Source organism: Myodes glareolus, chromosome 5, assembly GCF_982192425.1.
Source record: "Myodes glareolus chromosome 5, mMyoGla1.1, whole genome shotgun sequence".
NCBI classification, from domain to species: Eukaryota; Metazoa; Chordata; class Mammalia; order Rodentia; family Cricetidae; genus Myodes; species Myodes glareolus.
In genome coordinates, this window is record NC_142030.1 from 89959151 (window position 1) to 89974703 (window position 15553).

At 49.8% G+C, this 15553-nt stretch overlaps 1 protein-coding gene across 1 annotated transcript; it reads right to left on the reverse strand.

Annotated features, from left to right (window-relative positions):
* Nucleotides 1–1127: 1127 nt before the first annotated feature.
* Nucleotides 1128–14820, reverse strand: Chit1 (chitinase 1). Its single transcript, XM_087906654.1, is given in 13 exon segments — nt 1128–1372; nt 1897–1977; nt 1980–2022; nt 3170–3290; nt 4099–4280; nt 5918–6041; nt 7150–7274; nt 7476–7641; nt 8876–8932; nt 9471–9607; nt 9609–9673; nt 12125–12154; nt 14793–14820. Coding segments are annotated over 13 exon segments (1404 nt in total).
* Between the last annotated feature and the right edge of the window lie 733 nt (nt 14821–15553).

Here is a 15553-nt window from a genome sequence, read left to right on the forward strand (position 1 = left end):
CCCACCTGAGTCATTTCCCCAACCAGGCTTCCAGTAAGTGCATGACAGGATGGACCTCTAGGGAATGTGAAGATTTTTCTTTAAATGCAACAATCAAAGTGCCGCCCGAAGCTGCAAGAGATGTGTATTATTCGTTTGCTCTTTTCTCTCTGATTGTTTATTTGAGACAGTGTCTCACTCTGTAGCCCAGGCTGCCCTGATGCTCAAATTCCTCCTGCCTCAGCCCCGTGAGTTCTGAGATTGTAGGCGTGTGACACCCCATCCAGCTAGACCACTCTTTAATAGGTGGTCCCCAGGGCACATGCTTGTCTTGGCCCATTTTAGGCCTTTGTTCAGAACTAGCTAGAATCAGTCTTCTACTGAGATGCCTGTAAAATTCAGATTAACGATCATTCTGTGCCATCTACCTACTGGGAGTGGTGGGCGAGATGAGGCCTGTGAGAGGCCCCCATAGGCTTCATTTCCAAGTGAACGCTTAGTGCAAAGACAGTCCTTACGGAAAAGGCTGGAGCCCAGGCGGGTGCCTGGGTGACTCAGTCCACCGATGGCTGGTGGCTTTGCTAGTGGCAGCAGACAGAGTGGTAAACTGGGAAAAATTCTTCTCTGCTGCCATCGCGTGTCCACTGGGTAAATCAATAAGTGTCCAGCAGAGGTTAAGCATCTTTCCCCAAAGGCTCCTGAACCAAGGACCAGCGGATGTGCAGAGCCTGCTCATGCCCTGCATCTGTCACCTGTACCTGTATAGATGCTTGCATGGCAAGATGCATGGCAAATGCTTGCTGGCAGGTGGACTCAGTGAGGTGAGACTTTCACAGGGCCTGGCGCATCCTAAATGCACCTTCTGGCTCTGACTTTTGCCTGTTGTAGGCCACCCATGTTCTCTTGGTCCCCTAGGGAAGTTTCTGAGTCAACAGCGTGCTTTACCCTCTTTGAGTTACTATCAGGGGTGAAAACTGAAAATTTATCTTGCAGGTAAAGGGGAAGCCAGAAGAGACAAAGGAAGCCAAGAAGTGGAGCAGAGGCTTCTGAATGAACAGAGAAGCCTGCAGCCCCTTGGGAACACAGAAGCAAGCTGTTGGGGGATCCCAGGCCTGGCCTCAGGCTGGGATGGACAGGGTTGCAGAGACTTAGCTCCAGGTGCAACACTGGCAAGAGTCACTAAACACCAAGCCGGGGGGACAGCTCTGCTGGAACAGCCGTCCCCATGCACAGCTGTAGTAACTGGATTTGTCTCCAGGGTTGGGATAGAGTTCATCAGTTTTACCCTGGCAGAAGGTATCTAGCCCTGGGCTGGGTCCCTGCTCTGGCTCAGGAGACTGGTGTGGCCCAGGATCTTCCTGTTCAGGGCTTCTTGGAGGCATGTGTGGAAGACCTAGAAAGACGATGAAGCTACCACCAGTACCGGCCCAACAGATTCCAAACCACACACCAACACAGGGCAGCAGCCACAGGCAGCAGAAGCCCAGCTCCCCACACACCACATCCAGACCACAGCCACGACTGCTGGGCACTGCCTGGAAGACCACCTGGGCTGCAACGTAGTAGGGAGTCGGGGACTACATCCTAGCTGTGACACCTAGCCATATACTGGTGAGGGACACCTGAGGGGGTCCCGCACAACAAGGTGAGGGGTGGCTTTCTTCTTGGTGAGAGCAAACAGCTGTCCCCAGGCTGAGAGCTTGGAGGGAGTCCCTGTTTCCACACCCTGGCAGGTATTGCCAACATGAAACAGGAAGGGGGTGCAGAAGCACACGGTTTCAACAGTTTCCTTAGCTCCTGGGGTGCGTGCAGCTTGAGAAATCACAATATTGGGGCACAGCTGTTTCCTCAAAAGACATATGAGAGGGGAGGGTGTGTACCCCTCTCCCTGAGTTAGCCTTTGGTCCCCCTACTCACTCAGCTCCTGCTGCAGGGTCTGGATGAGAGGGTACTGGCTCTGATTGCAGAAGGAACCAGTGAAATCATTCAAGTCAAGGCCCAGACCACGGCCCCTCCCAGCCCCTTCTGTTTCAGATAGCTGACCTGGGGGTGGGGTGGGGTGGGGTGGGCACATATAGTCCATTAAAGTATTTCCTACTGGTTGTTATAGGTTCAGTCACCACAGGGAATCAGCTCTTAGCTTCCAGAAATTGCTGAAGCAAGCTTTGTCTTCATATCTTCACTTCTTTGCCACCCTCAGTGAATATACTGTGACTGTGTGGTCCCTCAGAGATATTCAGAGCACCGCGAGGTTTGTCCGTGGAGTGTCTGGGAGCTGAAGGAGGGTGGTCTAGACCCCTGCCGGCCTCACTCTCCTTCATGGGTCCCACCCTGTTCTCAGGGTCCATCGCTTCCTTCCCCACCCTGCTGCCTACAGTTTCCTCCCTGTATGACTACATTCTGCACTTTAGGACTTGCCTCAAGCACGCTTCCTCCCACACCTTCCCCCATTTCCTTGAACAGCATCTACTCTTTCTAATTCCCACAGGACACTTTATCAGCATTTCTGAAAGCTCCAAATCTGGCCAACAGACTGGATAAAAATCTCATGTCCCACCACACGTATATCTGCCTCCCATGTGCCTATAGAATTTAGCATTTTGGTAGAATACAAATCTGATCAAGAGGATTACTCATGCAGAGAAATCTCTCTCTCTCTCTCTCTCTCTCTCTCTCACATACACACACACTCTCTCTCTTTCTCTCTTTTTCTCTCTCCCATTCTCTCTCTCTCTCTCTCTCTCTCACACACACACACACACACACACACACCCGCTCTCAAACACACACACACACACACTCTCTCTCACACACACACACTCACTCTCTCTCTCTCACACACACACTCTCTCACACACACACACATAGTCTCTCTCTCTCTTTCTCTCTCTTACACACACACTCACACACAAAATGAATGAGTGTGCATGCATGTTTCTCTGTACTAGGGATTGAACCCTAGGCTTTGTACATGCCAGGCAAACACCCTACCACTGAGCCACATCCCCACCTTCATTGTGCCTCTTCTTCATCAACAGATGATAAATGTTTAAAATGCTGTCACGTGAAGAGGGTGAAGTGCTGGGGCACTTACAAGAACACTAATCCACAAAGAGAGTATGAGGGCTAGTGTTATTGACAGGCCTTAGATCTGCCAGGGCCACCCCCTCCCAGTAGGGCTGGGCCTCACCTTAGCTATGAAGCTTTCCCTATCATCAAATTCCAGCCATTGGCTGTCTTGGAAGACGTAGGGAACCTTCTAGTCCTTAATTCTGTGTTCTCCCTTCCAGGAGCAGACCTGTAGAACAGAGCTGTGTTAGGGAGGAAGACGAGCACTGGTAGGTACTGATAAACAGGCCTCCACGTTAGGCTTGAAACCCATCTTTTAAGACAAATTGGGCTCATTCCTGTTTATGATTAAACTTCTATTTCTCAAAGTTTGGGTTATGCCCCATCTGTAACTTTAACTACAAATGGTTCTGTACTGCCTGTTCCAGAAAATGACAACCATGTCTTTGTTTCAAAAGGTTGTTATGATCACCTGTTGTTATGGCAACCTTGCTATGGCTGCTTTGTTATGACCACCTTGAAATCATGTCTTGTTTCAGGAGGTCTTTATGACCAACTTGATATGCTAAAGTTCTGCTCTTGTAACCCCACCTATTTGCCTAACAAATCCCCTATATAGGAACCCCCTACACCTGAGCTATAAAAACCTTATCTTCCCCAGGTCTAATGCTTACCTCTTGAACCCTGCCTTAGAGGGAAGGCAGTCTGTGTACACAAATAAAAAAAAAACTTTAATTAATTTGACCATGATTATTTGGGCCAGTGGTCTTCTTGAATCTTTGGGATTAACAGTACCTGTTCCCCCATGCTAAGAGGAGACCAGAGGTTGAAAACTACCCATCTGAGGAAGCCTAGAGAACATGATAGGTTCTGTGGAGTAGCCTAGAACTGTGGATTTAGCCTTCAGTTACCTGAGCTTAAGGATACACACAAGATGGCCAGGGTAGAAAGGAGTTCCCTTGGTCAGAATTCTCCATGCTTACCTCCTTTACTCAGCAACTGCAGGAGAAGTCCTCTCACCTCCCAGGAGCCCGTGGCCCTCCACCATACTCAGGATAGTAAAGGCCTCCTTCCCTAGTATAGGGTCCTGGAGTACCAGGCCCCATGGCTGGGGCCCCAACTCCATTGTCTGATGAAGAGGCCAGGGTGAAGGAGCGTCCATAGGTGGGCATGCCAAGGATCAGTTTGCTAGCAGGTGTCCTCTTCCACAGCCAGAGCTGCACAGCAGCATCCTGGTAGAGAAGGAGAGCCTGGTTAATCTGTCTTTACCTTAGTTCTGATTGCCTGAGAATGGGGTTCTAGAGAAAGTGGGTAGAGGAAGGACCTCCTCTGCTGGACCCGAGGCTCTCCACGAGCATCCCACTCATGCCCATCTTCTTTCAGTCCCATCTTAAACTCCGGAACCCTGGGAGAGAAGCTGCAAGGCCCAATAGCTAGATTCGGGGCTTTGGAACCAGGCAACTGTCTACCAGACAAAGAGTCACCGATAGTCCACTGTGTGCCATGCTCTGTCTTAGAGGCTTGGAATACATCACTGAAGAATGCTGACAGAAATTCCTGCCTCACTTGGCAAAGTGTTTAGAACAAAACTAATACAAATAACCATTTGAATTCAAGAACTTAATGCATATACGAACCTAGCAGATGTGCCACAGGAAGTTGTGAGCATTTTCTCTGTTAGTTATTATGGTTTGAAGATTCACCAAAGAACAAGATTGGGGACTTGGGTCTGCATGCCCAGGGTCTAAACACCCACCTCTGAACAAGGCCTTTCCACAATCACATGGAACTTGGCATGCAATCCTAGGCCAATGGCTGGAAGATACATTTGATCTTGTTATACTGAATAAGTATTGATAGGTGAAGATTCATCCTTCAGGCCTAGACTGTGGCTCATTTTCCTCAAGGTGAGTCTAGGCCTCTTAGGTAAAGGACAGTTTTCATTGCATTGATTTCTTTTTCTTGGTCTGAAGAATTTACCCATGATTGAACCCCAGCTTTCTGAGAGAAAAGCTTGGGCTCGCCCTGAGAATCTAAAAGGGAATTTTTATGTATGTTTGGACAGAGGACTCCTCTGGCTGGGATCAATCCTCGGACACACAGTGCAGCAAGCAGGAGACCTGTGGTCAGAGGGAAAGGCCTCCTTTCCCAGCCGAGAGAACACCAAGCTGTGGACTTCAGTCCCACGTGCCAACCAGCTTTGTGGCTTTGGTTCTTCAAGGGGCTGAGCTGTTTAGCTTCCTTTAAAACCCAGGCTTCCAGAGAAGGTGAGCATTCAGGCCTGCTGTGACTCTCCAGCCCACAGAATGAACATCATGAAAGGGTCAGAGAGATAAAAATGTCCTACTCCAGCCAAAAGAGATACAAGACAACAAAAGCAAAAGGCGTTCAAATTTAGGGGACATTGTGGTGGTTGATTTATGAAAGAGAAATGATCTGGTTATTCTTGACTTGTAGGTATAGACTGGGTTTATGGAAAGTATCCAGACTTCTCAGGAGACAGAGTCGGGCAGGAAAACACAACTAAGACCAGCCTGGCCTTTTCTGAGGCTGGCAGTTCCTCCCTGAGTGATGCTCTCCTTGGCATCACCAACCTTGGACAAAGTTCAAGCTTCCCCATTGGTTCTCTGTGTGTCTGATGTCATTAAAGTGACTTGCTCTGTTATCTAAGATGCTGCCCAGAAGTGAGGCTTCACCCCCAAGAATGCAGGATAGAAAAAAGAGGCAAAGACACCAGGGAGACCCTGGTTCCTTGGTGTCTCGCTTGGTTTTCCTGTTTTTCTTTTTCAATAGGGGGTTGGGGTTCAAATGAGGCCACTGAGCAGGTCCTGCTTGTCAGAGGACCCCATCTCACCTACTGACCACTTACCACACTGAACCCAGACGCTACCTCGCTCTCTTCTTGCCTTTTGTAGAGGAGGCTGTTGTGTCCTGTGGTCTTTTCCCAGGAGCCGTGGAAGTCATAAGCCATAAGGTTGATGAAATCCAGGCTCCTGCAGGCGGAGTAGGAAGAAGTGGGAATATGGGTGGGAGATGATGACAGGGGCCTCTCTCCCTGCTTCCCTTAGCATGTGGGTGGGGAGGCAGCATAAGGGTGGGAGGCTCACTTCTGGCTCTGTTCATGACATTCTCCACCCGTCACCCTTAGACCAGTCTTGTTCGCACTGCGGGGCTGGCCATTGTCTTTGATGGCCTCCCCCTACTTACTGTCTCTTCGGCATCCTCAAGTGCTTACTGTTCTGTGCAAGAACGCTGGTTTGATTTTGCCACTTTGGACACAATTTAGCTCAGTGCTTCCCAAGCTTTAGGATTACACAAGCCCCCTGAGACTCCCACTAAAATGTAGGCTCTTACTCAGTAGGCTGCATTTCTAACAAACTTTCTAATGCCCCCCCCCACTCCATGTAGCTGGCCTGCCACTCACTATGCAGAGCAGGATGGTTTCAGATTCGTTGAGACCCTCCTGCCTCTACCTCCTGAGTGCTGGGAATAAAGCCACACACACACACACACACACACACACACACACACACACACACCAGCTCTCAGGTGTCATATGGGCTGCAGCTCCATGCACCACACTGTGGAGCTAACATGCCACCCCCCATATTCTTGGAAATACTTAAAGGCTTTTCTCTTCCCTCCCTGCTCCAAAGGTGTTCTTTCTTTAACAGTGAGTTCCCAAGGAAGAAAGGAACAAACAGCCTACCGCAGCCCCCACCACACACACCTGCAAAAAAAGATCTGGAATAACCGAGCAACAGAGACAGAAAACATACTTCCCAGACACCTGGGAGCATCTGAAGGCCACATTCTTTTGTTGTTGTTGTTGTTGTTTGTTTGTTTGTTTTTCAAGACAAGGTTTTTCCGTGTAGCCCTGGCTATCCTGGAACTGGCTCTGTAGACTAGGCTGGCTGGTCCAGAGATCTGCCTGCCTCTGCCTCTCGAGTGCTGGGATTAAAGGTGTGCATCACTGCCGCCTGACTGAAAGTCACATTTTTCATGCAGGCAAAGATCGGCTCCATTTCCAGGGAGCTCAACCACCCTGGACTTCTCCAGCCTTGGAGGACATGGGGTCTACATAGGCTGCCTGAGACTCACAGAGCAATCTTGTCCACCTCATAGCCAGCATCCACATGGTCATGTCTAGTGGGCACAGCTGCAGTCAGAAGGAGTCGTTCCTTCCCTGAGCTCTGGTCTTCCTCCTGGAAAGCTATGGCCAAGTCCTGCGGGAAGAATGCGGAGTGAAGGCAGAGGCAGGAGCCGCAGGACCCTCCACCCTGTCACAACCCCACCCTCACCCATAGGTGTTCATACTCTGGAGTCTGAAGCTGCTGGCCCTGGGGACGTAGCAGCACTCAAGCACTGTAGGGCCACCACCCTGAGTCACTTGGCAGACTAGGTGACTCTAGTCACACCAACCATACTTGCAGCAAGGCTGTGAATCTCTCTTTGTCTACTGCAGGACTCCTGCGGCTTCCCGGGTACTCCCAGTCAAGGTCAAGGCCATCAAAACTGTGAGTACGCAGAAACCTTGTGGCTGAGGTGACAAAGGTCTGCCTGTTGCTGGCCGTTGCCACCATATCTGTGAACCTGTGAAATGATGGAAGGGGTGTGGCCTCACTGGGGCTAGACCAGAGACCACTGCCTTGCTCACAGGCAAGGAGGAATGTACTCAGGATCCCAATCTTGTGCTTACAGCAGGAGGGGCTGTACGAAGGCTACCAGGGCTGCTGGGGTGTTTGCTGACAGGTTAGGGACTGGTTACAGAAAGGAACAATGAAAGTGCATTCTAACCCTGAAAGTCAGTGTCACCAGGGCTGTCCCAATCCCCTTGCAGTCCCTTTAACTGTATCACTGTCAATCAGAACTGCCCTCATCCCCTACTCTCCATGAGATGGGAGGAAAAGCACAGACTTCTAAGTAGCCGTAAGGGGGACAAGCAGCGAGACCAGGAAGAAGCTGGGAAATGGGGACCCCTTGGTTGGCTCCCTGGCAGGTTAAGTGGAGGGCTGTGTGCTGGCACTAACGTTTGGGCTGCCCAGAGATCTTCTGAATTTCTACTCTGGCCCCGGGGACATCTTTCTCCATCTTCCCTCCTTGGTAGAACCCCCCACAGAAGTGTTGGAATTTTTAAGGATCTTAACTTTTTTTTTACAAACTGATTCTATTTTTATTAATTTCTAACATAATTAAATTAATGCTACTAATTCTTAGGTCCACGTCTCTGGGAATACTGAGCTAAAAACCTTAATAATGTTAATAAAAAATGTGTTATTTTTGGGAAGTTGAGTCATAACATCCATCGAATTCTCAAAAGGTCTCTTAGCACTAAAATATTTTTTAACTATAAAAAGTTTTGGGAACAATATATTCTAGATCTTTAGGATATTTTTAGCTCCATTATTTTCATAAATAAAAAACCATTACAGATGTGGACAATAATTTGGCAGCCAAGCTCAATCTCACTGACAAGATTTCTTATTCAAGCACTCAGAAAATAGGCTGTGTGCTGTCTGGAGTCCCTGGTCCCCTCTTCTGCCACTTCATGGAGGAGGAAACTGAGGCTGGAGGGGTCAGAGCTCTCTGCTGCTTTAGATTCTGGCCTTCTGATAAGACGGATCTATGCAACCTGGAGCCAAGCCTGCACCACTGCCGTCCTAACCTGATAAGGGCCTAGAACCAGAGTGAAAAAAAAATCCATGGTCCAGGACCCCACCCCTTGTCATGCTTTGGCCTGCCCTACCTTCCCTGCGGAGGCTCTGTCAGCCAGTGTGCCACATTCCCTTCCAAAGGTTCTGCCACCCACTCGTCCAAGTCCACTCACTTCTGGGTACAAAAGTTCCAGCCCCTGACAGCTAACAGAGTCTTCAACTTGGGGTTCCTGAAAAGACAAGAGATGTGCGAGGCTGCATCTTACCAGTGTGTAGGACAGACAAGAGCTGAGGTGAGAGGAACAGTAGGAACAGGCCTGAGTTTGTGCTGACCCGTATACATAGCTATGCTGAGTGCGTTTAGAGATGTGGCTTGGGACAGCAAAGATGTGTGTGACAAAGAGGACCCTGTGTCTAACTGGGGCAGCATTACACAGGAGCACATTCCCAAGGAACTCAGGAAATAAGTGACCAGGGTCCTCAGAGGGGCTTTGTAAGGTAGCTCAAGATAGATACATTTTAGAGCATGCCCAAAAGGAGGAAAATTGCTCAGGGTAGAAAACAGTTCTGCTGTTCTGACCTTGCTTAGATTTAAATCAGAAGGGGCCTTTACAATTTTTTCATCTACCCCTATCTCTTCTATATAAGCACAGGTAAGCAGAGAGAGACGGGGGAGGGGGCAGGTGCAGGTCGATGCAATGATCCAGGGTTTCTGGATGGGAGAGGGGTAATCTGTCCACCCATCACCCCTCCTCCCATTTGGCTCACATCTTCTTTAGGCTGCTCAGCTCCTGGTAGAGAAGTTTGTCGTTCCACTCTACAGAGCTGAGCTGGTGACCGTCCATGCCAGCAAAGGCATAGACGAGATGGGTACACAGGCTGGGGTCTATGCCCCTGGTAAGAATCGCGCGCCCCGGGTCGGTACTGGGCCCAGCTGGTGTAGTAGCAGACCACCAGTTTTGCAGCAGAGCCTGATGGGTAAGGGGGTGGGGATAAAGTCCGTCAGAAGAGGCCCTGGGAACTGGCGGTCTGTGTCCCAGGTAGATAATGCCCATGAGTTCTTAATTACCCAGCTGAGGGTTGAGAGCTGAACAGAAATACAGCTTGCTTGTGTTTGGGCAAGCCCCTCCCAGTCAGGAAAGCATTTGTATAGGTTAGTCACGGGCCACAGGCCACGGGTATCACTGGCAGGACCCTCATTACCAACGTCACTCCACCCAGTGCAAACCGAGGTTCACGAGCCTGGGAGACTTCTCAGCCAGCGTGACTCCTGAGAGGGCAGAGCAGGGTGCTCAGAGCCAGGTCTCCTGACCCCTTGACAACCAAGGTTCAGAGTACAGGTCCCTGGGGCCAGGGTCCGAATGACAGGCTTCCGTATCTGTTCCAGGGCCTGAAACCCTGGGCAGCCCTAGGTGGCCCCATCACAAGGCCCAAAGGGAGTCAACATGACATGTTCTTTTGCCAAGGGAAGAGAGGTGGAACCTTCAGAACACAGCTGGGAATACTTCACAATGCCAATTAAAATGCAAATGTGTGAGGCAGCAGAGAGAGGCCGTTCCAGTCATGGGCCCTGGCTCATGTTTCTTTAATCTTCCATTAGAGCCGCTTTGTATTTATTTGTTATCCCTTGTAGAGAGCCTACATTTGTCATGGCTAAGGTTCGGATAAAGCGCCTGTGTTATGCGGGAACAGTAGCTTGTGTCCTGCGTCCTTATAACTTGTGAAAGGCTGCAGGGGAGGCCCTTGAAGAGCAGCCCCGAGTGAGGACCAGGGCATCAGAGAGCAAGATTTGTGGTCTCCATCCCTGCATCAGTCAAAACAAACTCTGGGTCCATGTCCTGTTCGGTCTTAGTCCATCTGGACTCTGGGGTCTCCTCCTGAACAGCTCCGGGATGTACAAGGTAATATTTCATGCCAGGGATTTGGTGGAATGGTGAGCTTGGTGCTGAGGCCCTGGGACTTCGCTCCAGCAGAATCTCTTTACAACCTCCTGACTGTACCCCTCTGTGTGTCCAGTGTCAGGGAGAAGGTGGAGGAGGGGACGGGGTGTAAGGTGACTGTCAGTGAAAATTCAGTTCATGAACACCCAACCCTGAGCACGTGGTCAGCTCTGAAAGAGGAACGTTTGGGTAGTCGGTGGTTCTGATGAAAATAAACCAGGAATGGATCTTGTTAGAAGGAGTGAGTGTCTAAGGATTGGGGAGCTCCTCGTAGCTAAAGAAAGAAAGAGGAGAGCCAGGCAGGAAAGACACTCCAGGGCATGAAGGAAAGAATCAGGAGGTCATGTGGAGCCATGTCCCACCACTGCCATCAGATGCTCCAAATACATTTACACCACAGAGTCAATACAGCGGTGAGGTAAAGCAGGCCCTCTCACATGCCAGCCTACTGCTTATATAATCAGCTTCCTCCCCTAGAAGTGGGGTCATCCGCCCACACAGTGTCTCATAGGATATAGCTTGACGGCTGTGAGTTTACGGCTGAGTGCTGACGCAGGCTGGGTTCTGTTTAGGGTGCTTGCAGCATTAATTCCTGGTCCACAATCTTCTCCCTGTGCCACGCTGATGTAGCCTATGAGCGGCCAGGGCTTCATTTAGCTCTTGGAGAAATCTCTAGCCTCACTACCTCCCCATACACGTGACTTCTCTGGGCTCCTGTCCTGTGCAACCAAGAGGGGAGATGAGCACACAGTTCCAAACCTGGCATGCCTGATATCTCCAGAAGAGCCTGAGAGGCCAGCATCCCTGAACCACTGATGCCCGGCAAGCAGGTGGGATGGAAAGGGACCTGGGAGTCTGAGCTGTTGAGATACCTGGGAGATCTGAGATCTTTTTTGTTTGACGTGGGAGCCCCCTTCTGACTCTCTTCAGTTCCACACCCACCGGCACATGCAAGCACAAATATCCTCGCTGAGCTACAGGGTGGGTCCACAGGGCTGGACTTGGCTTCCTGTAGTCCTGGGCTCGGAGTCTGTGGGAGAAAAAGCGCTATAGAAACTGCCATGCACACTAGAAAGTATGCAGATGCTGCCAGAGCAGATACAGGAGCGAGGGATCTTGGGAGACGCAGAGAGGAGGACACAGCTGGTCCTATGGCCTGGAAGGAGTGAGAAGACAAAAATCTTCTTGGAAGAAGGGATGGTGGGGCTTTAAGGGAATTGCAGGGGGCTGAGCTTGGAAGTTAATTCTCCTGGTCTGGCAAGAGCTTTTGGTGGGGGGGTGTCCATCAGTAATTTTGTGTGCAGATGTGCTGGAATGGAAGAATATAAGAGAAATAGAATGTTGCTGTGTCTGTTTGTGTATATATGTGCATGCATATGTGCATGTATGTGCACATGTGTGTGTAGTGGCTGGAATGGGGGAGTATAGAAGAAACGGGGATGGGCTGAGGGAGCAAGTACTGGCCTAAAAAACAGGTGTCACCCCACAGGACCATCAATAGAGTCATCACACCTGATAAGCCAAGAAAAGAAGCCGAGGTCAGGATACCATTGTCATGGCCACAGGCCCAGGCCTCACGTGCAAGTGGCCTGTAAAGTCAGCATCATACAAACCAAGCTACCTCCTTCCAGAGGAAACTCACGTACAAGTAAACTGCTCACCCCTTCACCTAGACTTGACAGCCCGGCCTGCTTCAGTCCAGGCCCCATCCCAGACGCTGATGAAGTTTTCACGGCTATGAGGATGTTCTAGAGTCTCAAAAGAGAATGGGGTGGATTTGGGAAGATTATGGGGAAACAGCGGGCAGCTGAGGTACATAGAGGAAAAGCACCTCTGTGGAGTGGGAGGAGCCCCCACCCCAGGGCTAGGAAGAGCCCAGCTGGAAGGGCTGGGCAGGACACCCCATCTTCCCATGGGCTTGGCACCTGGTCCCTCTGGACCCAATGACTTATGATCCTGCCACTTGCCATAAGAGGCTAAGAATGTTCCAGCAGCCTTGGAGACCTAGCAGAATCCTTCAAAGAATTTGTTTCCACCTTTCTGGTGACCTTGTATTTTCTTTTTAATCTAAAAGAAAAATCTGCATGAAGTTTGCAGCAAGAGGCTGGGCGGCTGTGGTGATTAAGAGTGCTTGCTGCTCTTGCAGAGGCCCTGGGTTCAACTCCCAGCGCTCACATCGGGGACCTCATGATAGCTTGTGATTCCATTCAAGGGATCTGGGGTCCTCTTCTGGCCACTGTGGGCACCGGGATGCATGTGGTACACATAAACTCACACAGGAGTGTGTATGGTGTGGGAGGTCCTTCTGTCTATGTGTTGCTTTTATTGGTTAATGAATAAAGAAACTGCTTTGGGCCTATAGCAGAGCTATAGGAGAACAGAGCTAGGCAGGGAAAACTAAGCTGAATGCTGGGAGAAAGGAGGCAGAGTCAGAGGGAGAAGTCATGGAACCACCGGAGACAGATGCTGGGAACTTTAGCTGGTAAGCCACACCCACGTGGCAATATAAAGATTAATAGAAAGGGGTTAAATTCATATGTAAGCATTAGCCAATAAGAAGCTGGAGCTAATGGACCAAGCAGTGATTTAATTAAAATGGTTTCTGTGTGATTATTTCGGAGCTAAGTGGCTGGGAACCAACAAGCAGCCCTTCTCCAACATGTATACATATACAATAAAATAAATTATAAATATATATAATATAAATATATAAATTAATATTTTATTTTATAAGAACACCCACGTTCTTGGCCCTCAGGATGCTTTCTCAGAGGACAACGAATACAAGGTTAGGGAAGGTGACCCTTGGGTGCTGCCTCTTGAACCTAAATACTCAGGAAGGAAAAGACATTCAGTGCAGGAACTCACCAAGTGCATTTCCAGGATGGCCTATGGAAGAACTCTCACCTTACAACACAAACAGTCTTGGGCTGAAAAGGGTATTCAGGCTAGGAGGCTCGGACAAGTGGTATAAACTCAAGATCTCCTGCGCTCTTTTGCTTCCATGCACAGTATGAGGGAGCCACAGGCCATGCACACCCTCACACACCATGGCTCTTGAGGCCCAACCCACTCTCCCTGTCCAAGACTACACATCTGCCCAGGCCATGAACTGCACCATGATGCTGGCTCTGGCAGATGCCAGTCCCATGCACACCAGGTCCATGGATCTCGCTCTGATATTAGCCGACTGGCCTGCTGCTGCACAGCCCACCTGATGGAGAGCTAAGAGCTGTGGGTAGCAAGTGGAGAACTGGGATGTCCAGCGGCCTGGCTTGAAAAAGCATGACACATTGATCTTTCAAAATTCTTGAAAACAATCAAAGGATGAAAAGTGGATGTTTGCCACTGCCAAATCAGAAGGCAGAGGGAAGAAGTGAGAAGGGAGTACAGCCTTCCTGTTGGCCACGCGTGACTCTGCTCTTTGTGTGGGCTGGTGGACACCGTGTGCAGCCCCAAGCGTCATGCCACCCAGGAGAAGACAAGGGACTCACCGGCCAGGGCAACTGTGGTCTAGAACAGGTCTCCCAGTCTTCCACAGCCTTCCCTTGAACTTCAGTTCCTCCAGCTGTGAGTTAATTGGCTCACAAAGAAGCTATTTTTACAGTGTTATTTTTACTCTCTTCATGATACTAACTTGTTTCACCCATGATTGAGGAAATATCCACAGTGATAAACAGCGATTAAGAAACCAGCAGTAGTCAAGACCTGTGCAGTGCCCACTCCCGACAGCTTCTGTAACACACTGGGACCCTTAAACCAGCACGAACTTAGTCTGCGCTGGCTCTGGAGGAGGCAGTCTAAAATGAGTGTGTGGCGGGGCTGTGACGGCTCTGGAGGCTCTAGAGGACTTCCATCTTCCAGCTCTGACAACCAGAGTCATCTATGACCTGTGGCAGCACGTTCCCACTCTGCCTGCCTGCATCGCACATGGCCTTTCCCTGCATCCTGTGGGCTTTTGCTGCCCTTAAGGCCACTGATCCAGTGTGGCCTCATCTCAGGTCTCTTTCCTTCTTTGTCTCTACAAAGACCTTTATTGCAAACAAGGTCACAGTCTGGGGTTCTGGGAGGGGTATCTTTTTTTTTTTTCTTAATTTTTATTCCATACCTTCTTCAGCAGTTTCACGTGTGTGTAACACACCCAGCTTACTCTTGTTCCTCTCCCGCTTCACATCCATTTTGCTACAGTTCCTTGAGAATTTCACACACTGGATTTTGATTGTACTCGCCCCTCCCATCTCAAATTCACTTCCGACCTAACCAGTTTTGTGTCTCCTCCTCCTCTTTTCTATCCAGTTCATTCATTCGGGTTGCCCATGTTGGGGGTGTGGCCTTCCGCTGAAGCATGGACCACCGACCAGGGACCACACCCTTAAAGACAACAGACTCTCCCTCTCCCAGCAGTTACTATTGCCCGTAGCTCCTCAGCTAGGGTGGGATTCTGTGCTCATTTCCCCTCTCAGAGCCTTTGGAAACGGGACTGTGATGTAGATATTCCTTTTATGACTGAATACCCCACAGTCTCCTATTCACTACTTCTTGCCAGTTACTGGTATCTGTTTTAGCCATCAACTGCTGAAGAAAGAGACTTCTCTAATGAGGGTTGAGAGATGCATAGATCAATGGGTAAAATTATAAGTTGGTTTAGTACTGTTTTAGTTTGGGTCTTTATTGCTGTGAAGAGACCCCATGACCACGGCAACTCTTCTAAAGAAAACATTTCGTTGGGGTGACTTGCTTACAGTTTCAGAGGTTCCGGACATTATTGCCATGATGAGGAGCATGGCAGCCTGCAGGCGGATGTGGTACTGGAGAAGGAGCTGAGAGTCCCACATCTTGCAGGCAACAGGAAGTCGACTGAGACACTGGGTGGCATCCGGAGCATAAGAAACCTCAAAGCCCGCCCCCACA